Here is a 24570-nt window from a genome sequence, read left to right on the forward strand (position 1 = left end):
TTTATAGGGAATAGCAGTCTTCAGCACTTCCACAAATATTTAAGTATGTGGGAAAAAAGTCTGTCCTTCCTTTGGAAAATCCCCTGGGCAGTGGGAGCCAGCCTGCACTGGCCTGTAGGGACTCCTGAACTTGGTAGCTCAGCCAAAGTGGCAAAAATATATTGTACAAAAGCCCAGTGTAAAGTCCACCCCACTGGGTCCAGTCACAGGGCACTGTGGGAAGCTGTGGAGTCATTCCCCATCCTCTCATCCCCACATTCCTGCCCTCTTCTCCCTGCTCACTTACCTCTGTGTGCATGGACTCACTCCTCACAGCTGGTACAAAGCTCTGAGTAAGTTCTGAGTAAATTCTTTAATCCAGCTGTGTGAGTCCCTCCTTTTCCTCACTCTCTGACTGTTTGGAAACCAGGAAGCTACAGTATCATGTGCAGGTAGCACAGCAATAAACATGTTCTCATCACAATTTACACATAAAGCGTGAGTCCCTCGAGGTAACTCATCCCCCTCTTGACAGCTTTAATAAAGGATGATGGATTGTTTCTAAATGACAGTTTAGGAAAATCAAAAATTCCCCCCTGTATTGTTTCGAGCTCTGGTGTACAAGAGCTGTTTTGTCTTCTGTGGAAGTTGTTTTTGCCTGTAAGCACTGGGGCTCTATTACTCTCCTTCAGAGTGGTGAGAAATGCTGCTACCACAGGAATATTCATACTGCTGCATACCTGTGACTCTTGGAAAACCTGCAGAAGCCTGTCACAGGTGGGAAGTGGGGAAATGCCAGGAGCTGGATGTGTTGCTGTCTTTGGGATGCTGCTCTGGGCAGTCTCCCCATGTGGGAAGCAGGAGGGATTGGCCACTGATCCACCCAGAGCTGCCTCCAAGGCAGGAATGCCAGGACAAGGCATCACCAAGCCCACCTGCACTGGCTCAGCTCCCAGCCAGCACATTCTGGGCCTTGGGGAGACCCAGGCCTCCAGGTACCTGGCAGTCACCTGCACTCTGTTTTCTTCCTCTCTGCTATCTTATTTTTAAAGACCACATGCGGCAACAAATTAGTTCAGGAGGGCAGAGTCCTCTGTCTTGTTTCTTTTTGGCTTGAAATTTATTTCTCAGTGCATGTGCTTTGTAGCTGCACTTGGCAAAGTGGAGTTTGTTCAGCTGTCCATTCCCCAGCTAATCTGGTGTCCTAAAATAAAAACAAGCAAGTGGAACTTCGGAGGATGGCTGCCACATCAAGACGTGCAGAGTGTCATGTGGTTAAAACAGCACTGCTCAAAGTCATTCACATGGTGAGAAGCCAGGTGAGAATAAAAGGCCAAAGGTCTGATTAGGGCTTGGTCTGGTGGTACATTGAGGTGACAGAATGAAGCCAAGATGAGCCCAGTGCAGCCAGGCAGCAGCAAAAGCATACCTCTCTGACACACTGTGAAACAAAAACACTGAAATCAAAACCAGCATAGAGTGAGGTTAAATCAAGGCTAGAACTCGAGAGGGGAGGAGAGCTTATGGCTCTGCTACCTCTGGCCTGATGGGAGGCAAAGACAGATCATTCCTGTAGATCTTACCTGAACATTTACTTCTCCAAACAAAATCTTTGTGGTGGTACTTCCTATAGCTGAGGGAGCCTGGCTGAACATCAACTGCTTTGCTTGGGACAGAACCATGTCCATCCTTTCTCTTCCTGATATCCCAGCATGAAGAAATAGCTTTGCTCCTTGCTGTCACAGAAATCTCAGCAATATTGTCCTCACATTGGGAGTAGCAACACCAGGGAACAGATTTTTCTTCTGAAAACTCCTGGGTACCTGATCAATTAGGACAGATGCCAGGATACCCATGCATAAAACAGCACATGTGGGATGTTGTATATGTAATCTGAGGGGTTTTCTTACAGGAGGAGAAGATAAAAATACTATTCCATTAGTTATTGTAAAAAGAAGTAACTGAATTTTAAATCTGGGCTGAATCCTTGTGTTCCAGCTGTGTTTCCCAGCCCAATAATCAATGTTTTAGTGCATGTAATGAATGCCTTTCAGTCAGTAAACCCCAGTAACAGCCCAAAGTTTTTACAGCCTCAGATTTGTGCCATACTTTTTTTGTAGTGAGTTGGTACTTTACTTCCTGTTGGAAATTACTTGAATTAACACACCCTGTTACTTTGCTTGCTGGTGTATCTCATGGCTCTGATACTCTTTCCCTCAGGCACTACAGGGATTTACCAGGGAGCCAACGGCCTGACAAATTCTGCAGGATTCAGTGCTGTGCATCAGGTATGGTTCAGCACCTATTGCTGGCAGCCTTGTCACTTATTTTAAACCACTTGGACAATTTATAGACCAGAGAGATTATTTTAGTGTTCACATATATTTAAGGAAGATATTGCTTTGTGTTTTGCTGAACACCATTCTGCTCTACTCCTTGGGCCTGTCCTTTTGCTGGTCTTCAGGATATCCTGGTTGATTTTAAGATGTGTCTCAGTGCACACACACACACAGAGTGCAGTCCTTGCAGGAGGAGGGTGCCCTGGCAGTCTCTGACTTGCTGCTGTAGCAGTGCCAAGAGTTTCCTCATTCTTCTGCCATCTTACAACTTTCAGCTATGTTGTGCATCCTCTCCAGAGGGGATGGCTTCTAGAGTCCTGTCATCTCTGTGCTGGCACTGTGCAGTAAGTGTGAACAATCTGAGAGAGGCCTTGGCAGGTCCTGGTGGATGTTGAGCCATCTGAGCTGTCTGTGCACTTCCCTCTTTGAGAACACACCTGTCCGTGGGCTCCGTGCCTCAGATACCTTGGGAAATGTGTGTGTATAAATAAAACACAAGGCAGATGTTTTTCAGTAGCAAAATGGCTCTTCTTGTTTGGAGCAAACAAATGAGTACACTGTGCCAGAAAATGTGTTGTGCTTGGCCAGTAATTTCAGTTCCTTGTTTGTAGGGTGATTGTTGACTTGTATTTTTAATGACAACAGTGGGCACTTTCTCTGTTGCTTCAGTTTGGGCTTAAAACATCAGCATTACTGATAGAAGTGCATTTGATTAAAGTATGGAGGTTGCCTAAGCAGGGGGAAAAGTTGGGCTTTTTTCATTATTTTGTAATCTTCTGTAGGAGAAAACAATGAAATTATCTCATTTATTTTTCAGTCTAATTGTTCTTATGACAATCTGAGTCTTTGTTCTTGAGAGCTCCCTGGTGACTGAAAGTTAATGAAATAGCTGTCACAGACAAAGATGTAAGCTGTTAAGGAGGAAAGTGCTTTTAGTCTTTCTAAAGACTGCTTATTATTTAATTTTATTTAATACCAGTGGCTAATTATAATTTCTGAGGAAATAAAAGCCTTCTGCTCAAAGACAATGCCCAGAGCATGAACACAGTTCTGTATCTGGAAAAGCAAATTTAATGGACAAGGACAGAGGTTGCAATTAAAACAAAAAGAAACAAATTAAACCTTTTATGCTTTGATTTTGTTCAGAGATGCATTTTATAATGTTTTCTAGTGTCCTGCTTTTAGCAATACCCCACCAAACATACAAGGATAATGGTATGGGGTTTCTTTGGGAGTCTTAAAATCACAGCAAAGAGTTTTGTGGTACCTCAGCTCCCCAAGGTCACTTGCACCTCATATTTTTAGTTCATTTTTCTGTAGGTGTGCAAGATCACTCAGGCATTTATTTATTGCTGAGATAGTTGGGCAGACTGTCATGAGCATTGCTGAAAAAATAATTGCTACTTTCTTTTCATTTTTTTAGCCTAACAGCTGATCAGAAGATGTTGCTGATCAGGGGAAAATGAAGCCTGTTTTGCTCCTTCCCTCACCCAGTTATTCATTTTGTTCTTGCAATTTCTTTGGTGTTTTGTTGTTTACAAAGATTGTGTTCCATCATGACCCTTTTCAGAAAGCCGCCCTACTTCACTCTTACATAAAATTGTTAAACTCTGTAATATAAAATGTGTCAGCACTGATAACTGAAATCCTATCAAAAAACCCAAAACTCGCCAACCTCTTGTTGGTTAGTCTATCATAATAAAATAGGAGTATATTTGTGAGAAGCAGAAATGTAATTTCCTAAGTGAATGAAACGCAGTTCTTCAGTGAAATATTCCTGAGCCGTGACTTGCTGCGTGCGCAAGTAACACAGCTTTTGTGGTGGCTTACTTGTTTGTAAGGTAAAACCAGGTACATGCGAGTTAGATGTTTCTTTTTCTCCCTCCAAGGACTATTCCTCGTATCCCAGCTTCCCTCAGAGCCAGTACTCTCAGTATTACAGCTCGTCCTACAGCTCCCCGTACGTGTCTGCCAACAGCATCAGCCCCTCGGCCATCCCCACCTCCACCTACTCCCTGCAGGAGTCTTCCCACAACATCAGCAGCCAGAGCACAGAATCACTCTCTGGTAGGTGCCTCTCTCGTGCTGCCAGCCTCAGCCATGTGGAGACATGAATGCTGTCATCTTGTTGTTGGAGTTTTTTAAAATACCTATTTACAGCTCAGGTGTTCTAGCACTGAACGGTTCTTACACAGGGGCTTGGGAGGAGATGGGAATGTCCAAGCTCTCTAAAACCATCCTGTGTTGTTTTTGTGAGTATATGAGGTTTGATCTTCTCTAAGGTAGTATGGGAAGATAAGACAATGACAATGACAATGACAATGACAATGACAATGACAATGACAATGACAATGACAATGACATACCAACCCCAGAGCAGTACCGAGGGCTGGCATGGGTACCAATGAATTCAAAACAAACAGCCATGCTCTGAAAAATTCTCAGTTTCCTCAGTGTCTGAGGACTTTTTAGCCCATATCTTTGTCAAGGATTATATTCACCTCTCTCAACAACATGTAATATTGTGCATTCATAAGCAACATCAAGAGAAAGTCTCTCTTTAAAAAATCTACACAAACTGTGTGTCTGATATGAAAGTTTGAGATGAATTCCACACCAAAAAAAAGCTTCAAAATTTGTGTCCTCTCTTTGAATGCCTAATTTTTAAAGTTTTAAAGCTTAAGTAGTTTATGGAATTACTGGTGGATTATGATCCCCCAGTGTCCTGTTCAAGAGCAATCTTTAGATATCACTTCCCTGGTAGTTTTCATTGGCGTGCAATAACATTTATATAAAACACCACACAATTTGTGGATGATCACAGTACACACCCACTGAAGGTCTGCTGACTTAAAAAACAAATCTGAACATCTGTGGTTGCTTTAAAAGAAAAATAAACTAGTATTGTTATTTAAAAAGAAGTGATCACAGACTGCTCTAAAAGCAGTTGGAGGATTTTCCGTTCCTTAGATCTTATCTCAGCCTTTTTGAGAAAGGATAATTTCTAAAAGGCTTCCTAGGCACAATCCCAGCTTCTCTGAAGAAGAGTATGGTTATTCTAGGAAGTTGCAGAGGCCACAACTTAGCAAGGTGTAAAGAAAAATATGTTTGGAAAGGATTTGTAATGTAAGGTGAGTGAAACCAAGACAGATCTTTGAAACTCAAGCCAATCAAAACAGATCCTTTATACATGGGAAGTTTGCTTTTAACTGTGTCTTCTCAGTTATTTCTAAAATACTATTCTCTGAGAAATGGGGTAAGGCTTAACAGGTTAGTTTGTATTTTTAAATAAAAGTTGATGTTGAAAGTATCTTTTCAATCATTTGCATTCATTAAATTAAAAAAAACAAAACCAAAAAGATTTGAAAAAAAAGTTCAGAAGTGTAATTTGTCTTGGATTCCGTTTCTATTTGCTTTCTAATTTCTATCTTTTAAAAGAATGGGGGCAAGTAAAATTCCAAAAGTCTTTTCTTTCCAGTGAAAATTTTGATAAGATTTTTTGAAGTGACGTGTCCTTTTTAAAATGTTTTATATATATGGTTTTGGTGATTCTTGAAATTGTTTTAACAAATCTTAGGAATTAAAACTTATTTCTCTTACACTTTTAGCTGTTGGTGTGAAAAGAGTAAGATTTTCTCATGGTGTTTTCACAGTGTTTGTGTTACTTTTCCATAAAAGGTTTTGTGCTCACAATGCAGAATTTAGGTTTACAGTGGAATTTCTTTCTCCTAATAGGGGAATATTCAACAACACCAGCAAAAGATGTAGAGACAGACAGACATCACAGAGGGTCAGATGGCAAGGTACGAGCCCGGTCAAAAAGAAGCAACGATCCTTCCCCTACTGCTGACAGTGAGATTGAGGTAATAACTTTAATTTATATTCCTTTGGTACATCCAGCAAAGATGAACAATTGCCTCTGTTAGCAAATCCAAGAGACAGAACAAAATTAGTAATACAACTGGAACCTGCAGGCACGAGTAGTCAAAACAATTTCTCAATTTCTGTGTTATCAACATCTGAAACTATTCTTCATATGTACCCTTTTTTTTTTTTCCTTTGGGCTTTTTGTAAGTCTGATGTTTTGTTCCCCTGACTTGATAGGCAGCAGGGGATTTCTGTGGTTGTTAGGAGAGCAGGCTCTTGGGATGGCAGTTCCAAAATTCCTGATGTTTCATTTTGCCTGCTTTCACAAAACATCCAGTCAGTGCTCCAAATGGCTTGAGATCTTAAAAATCTCTGGTCCAACAGGACATATTTCCTGACTGAACCTGTTCTTGCAGTTGCTTAATATGTAACTATATTTCTTTTTTCCACCCCATCTGTCATCACAGCGTGTGTTTGTATGGGATTTGGATGAGACGATAATTATTTTTCACTCCTTACTCACGGGAACCTTTGCATCCAGATATGGGAAGGTAAAATTTAATTTTTTTAGCATTACTGCTTGTCCAGCCAAATTGCGTCGGGAACTGTGGGGGCAGCTAATGAGCCAGCTTCTCAAACAGATGCTGCCTGTTTTATTCAGACATATTTGTATAAACGTGTCCTGTGCTATTTCCTCCGAACATGTGAAAATTTAATTTACCTCCCTTTCATGTTGCAAGTATCCTCTTGTTTTTCCAAACTTGTGTTGTTCAGCTGCCACTTGCTGGGATGTTCTTCCAGTGTCTGTCATCTGCAAGAGAAGGCATCCAGCAGCCGGACTCCATTAACTCCAGCCTGAATAAGCTAACACTTCTTTTGTTACACCAGTGTTTTCTTAAAAATCTCAGACAATTTTCTAAGAGAGATTTTGTGTTCCTCTGTCTGGGTTGCCATGAAGAACTGGCTGTGCTTCCCACAATGCTGCCGAAGCTCACATTTCTAAGGGGGCTTCAGAAATACACTTAGCTGACCATACTTGAGATGCTCTCTTTGAAATACAGGCAATTCCATTTTTTTAGATAACTGTGGCTGGGCAGCCTGAACTTGGCTGCTAAGGAGAAAACACTGGCTTTCAGATTTAGTACCATGTGCTTCAGTTTCTTCCTAAGGCAGCTTTTTGTGATAAAACACCTAAGTCACTTTGAGTTACAGAATGTCAAACACTTTTAAATGGGTAGGAAAAAAGACAATATCATTACCTAATTAAAGGTGGATGACATAGTTGGCAGCTGTTTCCACACATGGCTTTGAGCACTCAGCTTCATCAGGAGACTGGAAAATAACCCAGCTTCTCTCCAGAAAGCAGAAATATGATTTGACATCATTTCATGGCTTTACCAGCTGTACTTTTTTATGATGGCTATAACAAGCTGAATGTGTAATTAGTAAGATAGATTTATTGTTCACTGTTAGATGTGCACAGTTGTAAAGGATATAAAATGGTGTTTGTGGTGTGGAAGTCTACTGCAGCACTTGGAATGCTGCTAACACTTCTAGCAGCACCCTCTGAAAACCAAGCACGTGTTTCCAAGCAGGGATTTACCCAGACCCATGTTGTACAAGGTAATTGAAGTGGTGACTTTTCCCAGAGAACATAATGAACGAGGTGTGCATGTGTAAGCTCAGACCTACTGCCTACAAACACCAGAAAGAATTAGGCAGGATCAGGAAGCAAACTCAGGGTGTGCAGATCTGCTCTGTGGTCGAGCTCAGCCTTGGGTAGGGGCTGCTGAATTCATGTGGAGAAATGCCTTAATGGGCTGACTTTGTGCTAGCACAGAACCTCTGAAGCAGATGCCTTCACCTGCTGCCTCCTGCACACATTTAGAGGGTGCAGAGTTGGAATCTGCTGTATGGGGGCTTCTGTGGGCTGTTTCCTTTATCCTAATTTGGAGAATGAAATGAACAGGAATATTTTTTTGGAAGAATCAATCACCTTTTCTATTGAGTTACGCTGGGTTCCTTGAGAAACTTCTCTAGAAGGACTTTCTTCTTTGCAGTTCTTCATTTCTTTCATCAGTATTAAATTCCTCAGGACTCTCCTGTAAGGGAAATGGTTTATAATACTTATAAAAGTATTATAGGCTGGTGGCTTGATCCAAAGACAACCAGAGGCTTTGGTGGGCTTTGGAGCAGAACTTAAACCAAGAGGGAAATACAGTACACTCAGACAGATTGTCCTGGGAACTGTTAAATAGTAGCACAATTCAAAACTATCAAGTACAAGTGAAGCAGCCAGAGGTTAATAGGTTCAGAATCTCTTACTTCAGTAGTGTAGGAAGCGTTAATCTCCAAGTAAATTAAGTATCAAAACCAAAATTCTCCATAAAAGAATTCACATGCCTGTAATTAGACATGCATATGCTTATAATTAAATCTCACCCATGGAGCTCTTGGTTCACTATTTCTTCCTCCACAAAAGGTGTGAGTTTATGTGATCCTGACCATCCCCTGGCCAACATTTATCTGCCAGTATCATCCTGTCTGTAGCACTAGTGGAGCTGCAGGTGCTCAAAGAATTAGTCTTTAAAGTTGCTCAAGCTGAAGAATAACACTTCTTTCTGGGGTGATTTTTCTTGAAAGATGGGAGGAGGAACACCAACCACAGCTTTAGAGATTTGGGTCTAAATTCCTGTGTTCTTTTGCTACTTAATCACAAATTGATTGTGTGTGTTGCCCCGTCATTGGTGATGGCAGCAACAGGCAGCTGTCCAAAAAATTAGAAAAAAAGAGGACAAATAACTCACAAAAGGTCATGTTAGTAATGGTTAATGCTTCAATGCTTATTTTCTGACCTGACTTCATATGAAAATTCTTTTTGTTTTCTCTGTGGCTCTTAACATACCTATGGCCTCCTCAGGGCATTGAGAGTTACTCTCAGATGTTTAGAAAACACTTTGCCCACGGCACCAATAGCAGTTAAACCCCAAAATTTACTAAAAGTTGAAGCATGAACGAATAGCCCAGCCTAGGCTGCTCCTTTTTTGTCCTATTTTCCTAAACCCTTAGCTGGTATTCCATGGATTGCAGAGTCATCAGAAATTTGGTCTTAATTTCTGTGCCATAGGGTGACAAGAAAAGGCAACTCCCCAGAAGTTCCAGAGGCAGGTAACCCTGGGTATTATGTTCAGGAGGATTTGTAAAACCTGTTCTGCAGGTTTCTGATCACTGTATGGGTGCAGAATATTTACCATGTGCCTAGAGACCTCAGCAGATGTAGACCCTTGTGGCTTTTGTGGTGTCCATGGAGCCTTTTTCATCCCTTAGGTGTGTGTGATGGAGCTCCTGCTCCACAGGGAGATGGCTGCAGGCTTGGCCATGTCAGCAAAGATTTGTCCCCCAGATCACTGACTGAACACAGTGGGGGAAAATGGCTCAAAATCCAAACCAGTGCTGCTGGGCTTTCACAGGAGTTGGGTAAAAGTCAAGGGACTTGTTTGACACAGCAAGCTGAGCACAGAAAGACTCGTTTGGTGGTAGTAATTCAGAAACAATATGAGGAGATTGCCTGCAGTCCTGTGCCAAAAATAATCATGACTCTATTCCTCTTTCCCCAACTGGGATATTTGCAAGCTTGTTCCATAACCTGTGTTGTCTAAGCCTTAAAATTTCTCAGACTGAAAGAGATGCAGAAATTATTGTTCAAGTATTATACTGTGGTTTCATTCTCATGCTTTTCGAAGGACTGGTATCAAGAAAAAAAGGGAGCAGTGGATGTGTTGTTTTCCCTAATTTGAGGGAGCTCTGTGAAGCCAGTACCTTTTCTTAGTATTTTGTATTGTTCCAAGAATGTGTATTCTTGTTATGCGTTGCATCACTTCTTGGTATTGAAGTGTCCAAATGACTTGTGAGTAAAGTAAAAACTGGAGTTAAAATTCATCTTGATATGCAAGATGCTCCAAAATCCTGGAATCAAATGACAAGGATTTTATTTTAGTCTGGACTTAGAGATTTGAATACATAGGACAGTCTAAATTCTTGAATTGTGTTGGATCTTTATCAGCACTTTGACAGTGCCTGCTGATACCTGGGAGTTCAGATCTATAAAATTCCCTGCAAGAGCCATACAATTTCTGAGATTGTTCAGCATTTGGAACTAGCTCAAGTTAAGAAATTAACATACTGCAAAAATTTGTAAAGCACATTATGTCCCGGTTTAAAATCAGAGTCATGCAAAGGCAGGCTCCGGGTGCTGTTTAACCTCCAGTGGAAGGAGTGTAGCTCCCCTGTGGGACTCAGTGGCCCTGGGAGCTGGGGCTGTGTGGTTGCTTTACATGGAGCAGCCCCTCTGCATTCAGTGAGGGCTTGCAGTGTGCCTCAGAGATGCTTGTTTGAAGCAGAGGCTGGTTTTCTGTGACAGCCACATTTTTTTAATGCTTTTGTGTTTCAGAAGTGGCAGCATGAGGTTTACTCAAGCCATAAGCAGACAGGTGTGGGTGAGACAGGAAAAGCCCTCAGCTTTCCAGCCTATGCAAACATGGGCTTGGCCTCTCTGATGAGAGACTTGCAGACACCCAGGAGAGGATCCACCAATCATAGCAGGACCTTTTGGAGAGAGTAGCAGAAGTTTCTGCTTGGCCCAGTTGAGGACAGGACATAAATATGATTTTCTAGCACTGGAACAAATGTTACAGCTGCTGTATGCTGGCTGTGAACTGGACTGTCTTGTTCTCACCAGAAGTGATGTTGTGGATCTAAGAAACCTTATTCCTCAAAAGTTGCACTGGCTGTTACATGTTCTTATGAGAAGTTTTCCATTGAATGAATTATAATTTCCAATTTAAAAAAAAAAAAAAGTCATTGAAAAGTTCCTCCTTGGCTCTACTCGAGATCCTTGTAAAACCCTAGGTTTGATTTTTTAATTTCTTTTTTTTCCCCTTCCCTGGTTTCACTGAATGCTTCAAGTAGCTTTTGCTTTTCCCTGCTTTGTTCTCTCACAGGACCCTAAAGCCAGGACCTGATTGAAACACCATGGGGATTTAATCAAATCTGCTGGTGATTCATGCTCCTAATGGCCAAGTCTGTCCTTTACTACTTTACAAACTGAGAAGGAATAAAACCCCATTTTATTGCTGGGCTGTTAAAAACTATTTGTAGAAGTCGCTAAGGTTCAAATCAAAAGCGGCCTCCCTGGAGAACTATTAGTTAATTCTGAGTGCCAGGGCATCGCTTTTTTCCCTCTTCTCTCGCTTGAGATGTGGCCTTATATCACGACTGCTGTTCAAACATCTGAGAGTTTTCCATTCCTTTGACAAACATGAGCCAAAGTGCTTAAGGACATCTGTTTATTTTATTTCTTTAATGAGAAAACCTTCCAATTTCTTACTGGCTCAGCTGTGTTTATTTACATTTTGTTAGTCATATGTGTGGGGCACCTTGGGACGTTAAAAACCTGCAGAGGCCTATGCTGAGGGCTGCTAGCAGGCATCCTGGTCAGAAAGGCAGAATAAGCCCTTCCTAAGGAAAACACAGCCCTTGGAACTCCATAAAATAGATTTTCAAAACAAATACAGCCTAATTCACTCAGTAGATCATGGATTAAGTCAAGATGAATACAATTTGGAAAGGATTTTCTGAGGAAGTTGGAGATTTTTTTACCCACTGGAGGCTAAACCTTGTGTTTAATGCCTTTTTAAGTTAAATTAAAGAAGCATTCAATCACTGCAGGTAATAAAGAAGTCTGTTACTTTAGACATGCTGCTATATCAATTATTTAGCTCATTATTGGAGAGAAGGGAGTAAATAATTCCAGCCATTTGATTATTTCAAATGTGTATTTCGGGAGCAGACATCTGTGTTTATCATCTGGGTGAGAAGCAGCAGCAGGAGCAGCAAAACCAGATCCCAGCAGGTTGGAGGTGGGCACAGAGATGCTCTGAGCTCCTGTGGATGTAACCTCTTGTCCTGGAGCTTAGGGGAGCAGGAGAGGTTCTGAGCAAACTGCACACGTGGCATTTGGGACGATTAAAGGATTATTTTTGACATAAAATAAATATCAGAAACAATGCTGGGTTATTAAACAAGCTCGAGGAAAGGGAACCTGCTTTCCAGTATGGTTGAATTGGGACTGAAGTTTTAAGGGGAAAAGTTTGGAAAACCAAGGGGACATGACTTTTTTTAGGAAGCTGCATGTGCAAAATACGTTATTGTGCTGAGGATTACACTCCATGATGTGTTTCCACCAAGCTTTCCAGAAGTTTTGTGTTTTTCACAGGGCTATCAAGGGCTTTCATATAGAAGTACAGTGACTTTCCTGTGTTGAGGGAAAGGAAATGAAGATTAATTTGGTTTAAATTCCACTCCCTTTTCTGAAATGCATGCCACGTACAGTAAAAAAAAAATTACTTGTAGGTTTTTGGTCATGAACCTTTTGTGTTGCTAAATAAAAATAATTCCCATTTATCCTCAAGCATCAAGGCCCAGCTTTTAACCTGTATTTAAGTACAGTATTCCCACAGAACTGGAACCCACTTCAGGCTTGATGAGTTCAGACCCTGGATAAATGAGTGTGGTCCTTGCTGCCTGTCCCTAAGCATAGCTCCTTTGCAGAGGGAGGAGAGCCTTTTCACCCTCTGTGTGACCCTAAATGTGAGGATTCAGTGACCTGTGTGCCCACTTGGTTATTGGAACAATTTCCAGCCATATGTGAAGAGACATGACAGTAAAAGGAGTTGTTCAGTAAACAGAACATTTAGAAGTGCCCCTTAAATCACAGGAAGGGTGAATATGAAAAGGTGTCTGAAGAAAGGGATTCAGTTCTATTTGCTCTGTATTTGCTCTCCATCATGGACTTCCCACAAAGTCACACTGTGCTGTCTTATGACACTAATCATTTAAATTCAGTAAATTGTCTAATAAACCTGGATGAAACAGTGTTTTCATAAACAATGTCTTTATTTTGGTGGGAAAAAAATTTGGACCCTGAAAAACTGTGAGGTTCCATTTGAAAAGGGTTAGTCCTTTTCAAAAAAGCCTGAAGTGTAGTCCCTTAAGTAAATCACTGCTGAAAATGGCTTTTGGGTCCTCAGCTACTTTCATTACTTTAAACAACTTTTCTCACAAATACTCACTCTCACTGGGAAAGCTCTGAGAGGCTCAGTGTGCTGTAGCCTGTGTTATTAAAGAGATAAAATTGCAAGCTAAGCTACTTAGGTGTAGCTAGTAAAAGAGTGAAATGTGTTTTTTTCCTGAAAAAGACATGAATTTACTTGAACTAGAACTCATGCACATGGTTAATTTCCCATTATTCTGGGAAAGTCTTGTTCATGTCTCAAATTTTGACCGAGGTATAAAATGTTACAACGAAAGGATGATTATTCTCACAGACTTTTTTTTTTGTTCAAACATGTGGCCCTGGTATTTGTATCTTTGAATTTTTTTGATTTTTTTTTTTTTTTTAATGCTACAACCAAGCTGGTCCATTTTCCAGGCGTTTCCAAGTAATTAAACCCAATTAAAACTATTAAATTCTTTCTTTGGGTGACAACTTTGTTATTAACAGATAACCACAAGGAGGAGATTTAACTTGGAAGGCCCTTGATTGTATACTAATCCGTCTCTCACCTCTGGCTGACACCTGTGGCAGATAAACCCTATAGAATAGGAGTCTGATGAATACTCTTAATTAATACTTTCTTCCTTGTAGAAAAGTAATTATTTGCTCAGGGCATAAATAGGTATTTGGCAGGGATTTAAAAGGACTGATTAGTTTTAAATACTAGGGCTTTATTTTGGTGGGGTTTTTAAGGGAGGTGATGGTGTCTGAATCCAAGATCCACGCTCAGAACGACTTTGTCCTGACAGTTCGAATGTCGAGTTAATTGTCACGTTGCTGAGGAGAAGCAGAGTCAGACAACAAGCAGATTTGTTATCTGTCTCAGAGGAGCCAGCTTTGCCCCTTTGCTAATGGCCTGCAAGTCTGAACAGGGCAAGGCAGAGGCTTGGAGAGGGCTTTGGATCCAGGATTGGAGTGACTTGCACTTGAGAGATTGCCAGAGATAAGTCTGCTTCCCTCTTCCTTTCAGGATGACAGTGTGCAGGAAGGGAGAGCTGGCTGTGGACTTGCAGCTTGGATTAGTTGCAGGTGTTAACAAATACATGTCTTTTTAGTGCATATTCTTAGGGCAAGCAGAAGCAGTGTATGAAAAATCAATGTCCGTGTTCCAGGAGATCTGGGGGAAGGTGGTTTTAATGCAGAGCCCTTTGGGAAGGTGCTGGTGGTGCAGTTTGAGTGTGGCTCAATGCCCAAGGGCTGCTGTGGAGGCAGAGCCAGCCCCTCTGGCAGTGAGGGCTTCTGTGCAGGTCACCTCCTGGAGAGGCTCCGGGGCCAACACAGCGCACATTGCAACATCCTGGCAGCAATTAAAGCTAATTTGGCTCTGCACATTCTGCATTCCCTTTGCTCTGCTAAAATACAGAGTAGTGGGAGTTTCATGTGGTGTGAGCAGATCTACCTTCCCACTGCTGTCATAGGGAAATATTGGCTTGCTCACCCTCAGTTTTCATAGAAATTGTCTTCAAGACAAACTGAAGGCTGTTCAACAAGCTTTTAGCAATCTTCTGTCATATTATTACTTGAAACGAAGGTTAAAAATGAAAACTGAAATAGAAATTAACTTTAAGCAAGGTGTTAATAGCTCAGAGGACATAACACAATTTGTCATTTTTGAAACACAATTCACTTCAAATGTAGAGAACTAGTTCAAGGGTTAGAAACAATGCCAAACTAAGAGCAACACAGGCAACCAATGTGTGAGCTTGTGCCACTGGGATATAAAAAAAAAATGCTCTCCTTGCTAAATGGGTGCTTTTGTCTTCCTTTACAACATGTTCCACAGGCTGCTGTCGCTGCCCATGTTTTCCTCGAGTAGGAATATGTGCTGAACAGGCAGCACAAGTTCCCCAGAGCAAGTGGATGTGGAGCTGGGGGCTGGCAGTGCCTCGCTTAGAGTGGAAATTACCTCACTCACAAGGTGTGGCCATTGCCAGCAGTGGGCAGTAGCCCGTCAGAAACAGCAGGGACATGTCCAAGGGTACTCTTTAGAGAAAACATTTCTGATCAAAATGTTCAGAAAGGACTTGCTCTTTGTATGTTTTGATCACTTGTTTATGAAGCAGCAGTGGGGAGTGGGAGAGTAGGAGAGAACTCTTAGTTCTCTCTCCTAAGGAGAAATGGACAATTCTGAAACTGTGACTCCTGTTCTTTAGAAGAGGAGGTGGAGGGTGTGTTGAGAAGGGTGTATTGAGGAATGAATAATTCAGAATGACCCCTTCCCTCCTGATGCTTGTCTCCCCCAAGCTTCCATGGGAGGCAGCTGTTCAGGCTGTGCATGGGAGGATCAGGAATGCTTGGTCTGCCATGTCTGAGCACCAGGGGTTTGCACTAAAACTAATTTGTGGGGCTGTTTCATTTTGACCCTGAAGGAAACTCCACCAATGGAGCATGGCAGAGATGAGGCATGTGGGGATACTCTGTGCTGCTGTAAGTTTTATTTACAAAAGGAGTTTATTGCCTGTTTTCCACCCCTGCCTCTCATTGTCCTTGTTTGTGAAAGCATGACTCTAGATTAGCAGAGGGAGGACCTCGCTCTTCTAAAGTTACTAAACAAGCACTGAGAGTTGAGTTTTTAGATTAATCTGTTTTCATTGCAAAAAGTGGTTCCTGGAGGAGATTTGATTTCAAGCTGTCCGTGGTCCTTGGGCTTCACGTGCATCAGGAAGCATTGGCTGGATGTGTTAGTCAGGAACTCGTTCCCAGGGCTCCTGGGCACACTTTTCCTGCAGAAGGACGTTAGCAGGGATCCCTGGGAGCTTCACATTGCTCTGCTGAGCTCACACTGCTCCTACGTGGGCACTCACAGTCCACCAGGGCACCACTGGCAGCACAGAGATGTCCTTTAGTGGCACAGGGTTTCTGTGCCTAGGAAGAGCACTCCATCAGCTTCTTCACACAAATTTCATAATCCTCTTCCTGATTATTTACACACTGTACAGAGAATTTGGATATACCGATCTCATTTTGGTGCTTCTCTGTCAGCCTGATTTTCCTGTTTATTCCTGCTTGAACTGACAGCTGTAGCAACTGTGTCTTTCCTCGGGGTGGGCACAACCTCTGGCACAATGGGGTTCAAGTCTGGGGCTGGTGCTTCTAGATGCTACAGTAATGCAAATAAATAACTGCTGGAGGAGCCCTGGCCTCTAGACACCTCTGTCATACTGGGAGTGCTGGTTGGCCTTACAACTTTATCAGCCTCTTTAAGACTTGGAATTGTGCCTTGCTGTGGAGGAAATGTCCACACTGTGGAAGCAGTGGTGCCAAATCATTTCCCCAAATGACTTCCCCTCTGGGTGGTAAAGCACATTTTTCTGTTTTGTTTTCATTCCATCATATTCTGTATCTCAAGAGAAAGAGGTCCCCCCCCCCCCCCCCATCTACAGTTTGGTTTCCATATTGTTTACTTAAAGAGAAGGTAACTTCATACACTGTGGAAATGTTTCCTACTCCCCATTAGTGATTAATACCAATAAAGCTAAAATGAAACTTAGAGGATAAATGACAGATAGCAACCAATGAGATTTCCTGAAAGAGTTTTAAAGGCTAATGATCCTTGAAATGTATAAAAATAAATTGCTTCATTAAAAACCATTTTACAAAATAATTTCTTCCTAGCAGCATATTTTCTTCAAAACAGTTCCCCTGTGTAACCACACCTGGGTAGTAAAATTTGATTCAGTGTTGTTCCTATGGGGCCACAGTCAAATGCCCTGATTAGATCTGTGTCCCTGTGCCTCATCAGGGGAGCAGGTTTGGGGCTGGAAATGAGAGACATGTTCAAGGCAAGTCTGTTGGAGTTTTTACTTTCAGCCCAGAGCCAGTGCCCTTGTTTCTGGGACAGCAACAAGCATGTTTAAACGTGAGTGACAGAGCTTCTGTGTAATGGGCACAGTGCTTGTGAGTCACACATGGCTGAAACCGCAGCCATTCTGCTCTAATTAAAGAGAACTTCACTAGGAATGTGTAATAATTAGCTCGGTGTGTAGTACACCATCCATGTCAGCAGTGTCTGCCACAAAGGTTGATTGAAATGTGCTCACCCTCCCTACTTTGTCCTCCCTGTTAGAGCCCCTCAGTCAATTCATTGTTGTCCTGTCATACAATAACAGGATCCACAGAAATCTGCAGAAAATTAGAGCAGAGACTCTGTTTAAGTGGGTGGGTTTCCTCTACTGAAGTCACACAGCATGCTAAAGCAAGGCAGATTTATACCTCAAGATGAGATGCCTGACCTACTGAAGATGAATTAACAACAAAAAGAAAATTCTGTTGTGGGAATGTGGGCTTTTCCCAAGTTTTCTGCTGTTGTTCATTTTGAACAGGCACAATGCTTTTGTGCTGTGACTGTTTATCAAATTAAATACAGATTATTTTTGCTTCTGTTTTTGAACTGTTTAATGAATAAGAAAATGCACTGCTGGTAACTTTGTTGGTGTCACTGTGTTTCTGTGCTCTTGCTGTGGATTTAGGAACAAGGTTCGTTGTTTGGGGTCAGGAGGGGTGGTTGGCTTGCTAACTTGGTGGGGCAGTGAAGTGACAGCCCTTCCACAGGTTCAGTGGTGTCTCAACAGGGAAAAACATTAATTTTCCAGGATGAATTAACCAAACTGACTTAAGTAGAGCTGCAGGTAGCATCATCCTTCTCCAGGAGAATTCACTAAAGGCTTTGTCACTGATGCTGGCAGGAGCAGGATCTGGGTGTGAGAAGTTTCAAATGTGCTTATGAAGGTGCAGAAGATATTTTAGAGCTGCCAGCACATGCATCTTCACTTCAGTGGTTTAAAAATGCTACAGGCAGCCAGAGCTTCTGCACCATGTCCTTCCCTTTCAGGAAGCAGTTTGGGACCCTCTTGGGGAGGGGCTGAGACCCACACGTGGTTGGGATGGGAGCTGCTGGGACAGGAGAATCACAGGGAGCAAATGGGCACAGTCAGGGGCATTGGGTGCATTGCCATTCCCAACACCAGCTGGAGTGACAGGTCCTGAATTTGTGCTGTGTCTTGTCTTTTTTTTATTTTATTTTTTTTTTGTAAATTTTATGTTATTTGTTTTTTTTAAAGCAATGTTGTTATTTGGGTGTAGCTGCCATTGGGGCTGCAATTGAGGCTCTGCAAGCCTGCTGTCCTGAGCAGCAATAGTTGTATTGGACAAGGATTTTATCATGTTATAATTGTGTTTACATGGTAGGATGGGGCTGTTTTAACTCTGCTGATGCTGGTAAATAAGTGGGAATGGAATTGCTACTTTGAAGGACAAGTCAGGAAAGAATCACCCTCTGCATGTCGGGGGTAGCTACCCCCTAACCAGTCACTAATGATGCTGTTGGAAATCAATTTTTTGTCTAACCTACTGAAGCAATTCTCACATAGTTTCAGGTGTTTAAAGGATCTTTATATCATCTGAAGTGTGTGGGCTCTTAGTGGTCAGGGTGAGTCACAGACACCCTTCAAAGGACAGAATTTGTTCGTCTAGGGGAGCAAAAGTAAGGATGGGAAAATCATGTTAATGTTAAAATACACTTGGGAAGTAAAATTACTTTAATAAATGTATCTTAAGAAATAGGAATGTGTAGATCCTGGGTTTGGTCTAAGATCTCCCACCCCCCACTCCTATCCCCAAAAAAGAAAATCAAAGTGAATGGAAAAAACCTGGTTTTCTCCCTACAGGACACCACAACGTCTGTGAGGATAGGTCTCATGATGGAAGAAATGATCTTCAACCTTGCAGACACACATCTCTTCTTCAATGACCTCGAGGTATGTGGCTGCTTATTTTATTTAAAATCTTTCTCTCTAATCATTTGCATGTGATCTACAAACTTGGGGGGGTTTGGCCAAGAAACTTTTTATTTTTGACCCCAGAGAAATGGACCTTAGTTGGCTTTTTGGAAACATCCGTTTGGCACCTCCATTCTGTTCAGGATTTTTTTTTTTTTTTCCTAAATACTCAGTTAACAATGATGGTATTTTGGAGCTTTACTAAATGTAATAATGAGGACGTTGCTGCTGCTTCTCCTGACATTTGCTATTTAATAACTTTATTCAGCTAAATTAGCATAGATCCTATGGGGGCAGACAACAATTAGCTATGAGCCAAAGGAGAGGTTTTGAAAATGTTGCTCTGTTCTTGAGGAAGGTTTTGCACAGACAGACAGAGCAGGAGGTCTGCTCAAGCTCAGGAGTACTGCAGGATGAAACTATGGGAGTTTTAATGTAACAGACCAAGAGGAAGAATTTTTCTTGCTGGTGATATGGTTAGACCTGTCTATCTCTCATACAAAGCAAAAATCCTTTTGAGTGTGTGGTAAAAAGCAGGCAGAGTGATGCTGGCAGAATGCTGAGGAGCAGCTGTACAGCAGTGATGGAAATGTGCTGGCATCTGCAGTCAGAGCACTCAGCCCGAATGGATCAGGTACAGAGTCATAAGGTGGGGTTTGTGCTCTGGGCACCTTGGAATCAAAACTCTGCTTGGAGGCATTTGGAGAAGGAAAAAACCTGGCATCCCTGGGCAGATTTCTGTAGTCTTTTTTTTTTTTTTTCCCTTCAGTTGAAAAAGGAAAAAATTGTTTCTGTGCCAGGTGAAAGGAGAGAACTTTTTCTGTGCCTGAGGAGTTCAGTGGGAATTTCTGGTTCCTTCACTGTTTGATTGCACTGTGGTCCCCTCTGTCAGGGGAGGCACAACCTTTCCTGCCACCTGGCTCTTTGCAGTCTTGAGGTTTCACTTGCTGAGAATTTTTATTTCCTTTCAAAGACAAGCACCTGAACTGACAGATTTTTCCTCTTTCAACTTTTCTCATAGAGGGAGTTTGTGATGAGGGCACAGAAAGTACAAAGTAAAATCTTTCTCTTAGGGAAAAAAAAAAAACAGAGCTCCTCTTTTGGAGCCCAGGGCACTATTTAAATAAATAGTGATAATATTTAAATAGTGATAATATTTACTACAGAACCATCACCATTCACCCATCAGATCTCAATATGTTATGCAACAAAGCTCCATGTCCTGCACAGTGACCCTCCAAATCCCCTCTCCCTTTCTAGACTTTTGCAAGAATTTCCAGTTTTAAAATAAGTTTTCTCCTTTTTTCACTTACTGCTCTAAAATTTTAAACGAAGCAGCAAATTGTCTGGCCTTCATCAAATTGTGCACATTTGTCAGTCAGTAACAGCTCTGGCACTGATGCTTTGGTTTTAGCTGAGCTTTTTCAATGAAATATTGATGGATGACAGAGAATTAAAGAAAAGTAAATGTGCTTTACAGAATTTTACTTCCCAAAAAAGCTGTGTCAATTTGTAGCAACAGAGTCATCCAGAGTTACCCACCCTACTCGTTCATTTAGGATGATAAATAAAAGCCACCTTTGTGTATTCCCAGAGTGGTATTTAAGGATCATACATCACTGAGTAGTGGGCTTTAAAAAATGCAGTGAATGACGTCTTTAAAAACGAAAAAAAGAATTTGTAAAACCCAGCCCAGGAATAGATTCAGTTGTGGACCCACAAGCATTCCCATATACATTAGCACCATCATGTGGTGCAATGCTGGCCTGTACCAGGCAAAATGAGCTGAAAGTGCACAGGGCAGAAACCATTTCTGACCCTCTCTTGTGCTGGGGCAGAGTGGGAGGTGCTGTAGCTGAGAGAGCTACAGGGGGAGAGTTTCCCTTCTTAAACACAGAAAATGTTTCTCTGGCACAAATCCCAGTTCAGCCATTCTAGGGGGGTCCAGCAGACTGGACTAACCAGAGCATGGCTGGCCTCAGTCCTGACAGTGGAATAAGGGGAAAGAGTGGAGAAAATGTCACCCATCCTTTCCAGAGAGGCAGGTTGGACAAGGAAATCAATTCCCTTGCTTTACCACAGGGGAATGATTTATTCTGCTGGCTGCAGTTTGCAGTGCTGTGCAGAGGAGAAGGTGCTGCCAGGGTGCAAAGCCCTTCTGAAGCATTCCCAGGAAGGGCCTGATGAGGACAAAACATTTGTCCATAGATACAGCAAGGTTTGCAGAGCCCTTGATAGAATTTGTGTGATCCTCCTTAGTCTGGTGAGAAAGTAGCAAAAAACTGGCTTCAAAATCTGAGGGAGGAGCCTGAACTAGAATGGAATCTTTTTGCTGTCAAAACAAAAAAAAAAAAAAAATCTGAAACTCTGGTTAGCCAGGGCTTTATCTTTTCTTAGGATCTACCCAGAAGGGATTCAGGTAATTGTTTCCCGGATGCATTAGCTGAATGCATTTTGGCTATGCAGTTCCATTCAGATGGATCTACTCAGATCCATCCTGCTTCAGCCCATCCTCTCTTAGTGCTGCAGTGCAGTAGGCAGGCCAGGTTCCAGCTGATTCACCCCAAACCTCGGGGTGGTTGTGTGGGAGGAGGCTGATCACTGGTCCCCAGGGCAGGGGGTGACTGCAGAAGTCTTAGACTCCTACTGAAAACTTTCAGTCTTTTTACAGGAAGGGATTCTCTGTCAGCAGTGTAAGTCCCACGGGCAGATGAAATCCCCACAGTCTGCAAGTGTGAGCCATGCAAGGTGTTGTGCACAAAGGGCTCTGATCATGCTGCAGAATATCTCAGCAGATATTCACCTGACAGGAGATATTCTCCCTCTCTGCTCCCCTTTTTAGGGGAATGGGGGAGAAAAGAGCTCACCCAGGGTTAAAAATCATAGTGAAGTTAAAATACAAATTCTGGGCTTTCCAGGGTTGTGCTTTTTTTCCCAGATGCCTTTTGTTCACAGTACAATGCTGGCTAAAGAGCAGCACCTTCCACCCCCAACCCCTCTGGAGATATTATTGTCTGGCTCTCTGGAAAGCAGGTATTAAGGACAGGAGGACTGACCAGGAGATGAGGAACTAACAAACAAGGGGATTAGTGTGTTTACAAGTTGCTGCCTTTGGGAGCTGTCCCTGGAGGTTTTGTGTTCTGGGAACTGTTAACCCCCACCTAATGAGGGATGCAAGCTCCCCTGATCAGTGAATCCATGAGATGTTTGAAACTCTCTAGCACAGTCCTGATCCACAAATAGACTGTGTGTGCCTTTGTAAGTTGTTTTTATACCTGCACAAGACATACTTTGGGAGTATTCAGAGGGAATGTGAGGAATAACAGAAGGAGCTCTCAGGAGCCCTGTATTTCACAAGGAGGCAGCAGAGGCTTTTTCCAAGCCAGCAGTGCCATTTAAAACAGCTCAGGCTCCTCTAAATGTGGCTGGTCCCACCTGGAGGCAGGTTGTGCAGCACCCAGAGATACCCCAGGAGTAAAACCAGCTCAGTGCCCAGAGCTGCATGGGCTGACTGAGGTCTCTCACACTTGCCTGAGGTCCAGGCTGTGTGTGCCACACACCCTGAGATCCCAGCTTCAAAAGCAGCAGCTGTGAAACCTGGGCCATGTCCCCATCACAGCCTCCCTGCCATTCCAGCTACCTCCTCCTTGTCAGCGGCCGAGGTATCCTCGGTGTGTTTGATTCCCCTCTGGCTGAGATTTCAAGGAAATCCTGCAGGAGGGAAGGCTCAGTCCTGCAGGCAGGGCTGGAAGGTGCAGGCTGTGGCTGCAGGCAGCTCCCGTAACATGAGAGGCGCAGCCGGCGCTATGAGGTAGCGTCTCAGCCAGTGGCAGGGTGTTTTATTAACTCAGAAATGTGATAGCTACTGTTGTCACACTTCAGTGTACAGAACAATCCATTCACAAATGAGAAAAACAGATCCCTGCACAAATGCCTTTCCCCTGACTTAATGCAGTGGTACAGCTGGAGTGGGGTGGGCTGTGGCAGCGTGACCCTGCGTGGTTCACAACAGCTACTGGGACAGGGGCCTGAAAAATGCTGGGCTTGGAGGAGAGAGGTGCCAGCAGAGATCTGCTATTGAGCTGCTTGGCTGCAATTATATACAGCAAGATATACTCCTGTGGTGGGTTGATAAGAGGGCTGATGAAATGAGAACAAGATGCAGTTGTGTGTCATTTTGAGAATTATCTAAAATGCTGCAGAAAATCTCATTAATATGGACAAGAGCTATCTGTCATGTTTTGCCATTGACAAAGAGTTTGGTTACTTGTTTGGGGATTTCTTTTTTCATTCTTTGAAAGGGGCTAGTTTAAAGTAACTCATCAAACTCATCATTGTGTAAGGAAGGTGAAACAGATTCTGTGCTTTGCAGAACACTGAAGTGGTGAAGAGTTACTGCACCTTGGTTAGCTGCAGTTGTTCTGACTCCAGAGTCCTGTGGTACCAGGTGTCACGGCTTTTAAACTCTGTTGAAAAATCAACCAAAATAAAAGATAGTGTTCATCAGCTTGCAGGCTTTCTGTTCTGCTCTCACCTGTAAGGCTCATGGAGAAAGGAGAGTTAAGGTGCAGGGGGAATCTTCCCAATTTTTCTCTTTCTAATCTTAATGCTGAGACTGGGAAAGAAACCAAAGGAATAACATTTCTCACATTTTTGAGGCAGGGCCTCCACCATTAGAACAATGAAGGATTTTGGAAGATAAGATCTTGAGCACATACTTCATGCAGGCTGAGCTCCAAGTATATATTCTGGTTAAATTTCCTGTGCACAGATTTCCTCATTATTGACACACATCCCTCAGCTCAGTCTGGGGCTGGGGCAGTGAAAGAGTGTTCGTTGTCTTCAGTGCCTCAGCCCAGCTTCACTGCACATCAAAGGAAGCTCAGCCCCCTCAGCACAAACTGGGAAAACACTGGCAGGACAGGCATCTCTGGAAATCTCCTTGGGACACATCTTCTCCCCTGTAATTATGTGGGCATACACCTCCTGTCCAGAGCAGTATTCTCACAGGGGGAAAGGCTGCCAAGTCTCTGCCTTATCATGCATACAGAGTAGAAAAAACACAGCTTTCCTGACTAAACCACAGGCATCTCCATCTCTGTCTGTCTGTCTGCATAAGGAGTTCCACTCACTGTATTAGTCAAGAGCTGGTGTGCCCTTAGATAACAGCAGATCTCACACACACTCTCTGTCTGTTCATATTTTGTGCAAGTGCTATGTGATACTTGTTGCTAACAATTAACTGGCTAGACTAAAATACTAGCAAATTGTAAGGTTTTATCTCCTTGATATTACACTTAAAGTAATTTTATGTTTTAGTATTTCAACTTTTTTTTCCACAACATTTACTCACTATTGTATTTGTTTTTCATCTGCCTCCTAGGACTGTGACCAGATCCACATAGATGATGTATCATCAGATGATAATGGTCAGGATCTAAGGTATGGGGTGTCCCAAGCTGGGACTGCAGGACAGGCAGTCCCCAGCCATTTG

The 24570-nt window shown here is 42.6% G+C and overlaps 1 protein-coding gene across 6 annotated transcripts in view; it reads left to right on the top strand.

Moving 5' to 3' along the window:
- Window positions 1-24570, top strand: part of EYA2 (EYA transcriptional coactivator and phosphatase 2) — an 89096-nt gene that overhangs the window by 56344 nt on the left and 8182 nt on the right. For 5 of the 6 annotated variants that reach the window (XM_053958974.1, XM_053958972.1, XM_053958973.1 and 2 more), the window contains 6 exons: window positions 2200-2267; window positions 4208-4385; window positions 6054-6181; window positions 6653-6736; window positions 18966-19055; window positions 24460-24518. In XM_053958974.1, coding sequence (XP_053814949.1) covers window positions 2200-2267; window positions 4208-4385; window positions 6054-6181; window positions 6653-6736; window positions 18966-19055; window positions 24460-24518 — 607 coding nt within the window. The remainder of the gene's footprint in view (window positions 1-2199; window positions 2268-4207; window positions 4386-6053; window positions 6182-6652; window positions 6737-18965; window positions 19056-24459; window positions 24519-24570) is intronic. The other variant, XM_053958976.1, reaches the window with a different exon arrangement.

This window comes from Vidua chalybeata, chromosome 17 (assembly GCF_026979565.1).
Source record: "Vidua chalybeata isolate OUT-0048 chromosome 17, bVidCha1 merged haplotype, whole genome shotgun sequence".
In the NCBI taxonomy this organism is placed as follows: Eukaryota; Metazoa; Chordata; class Aves; order Passeriformes; family Viduidae; genus Vidua; species Vidua chalybeata.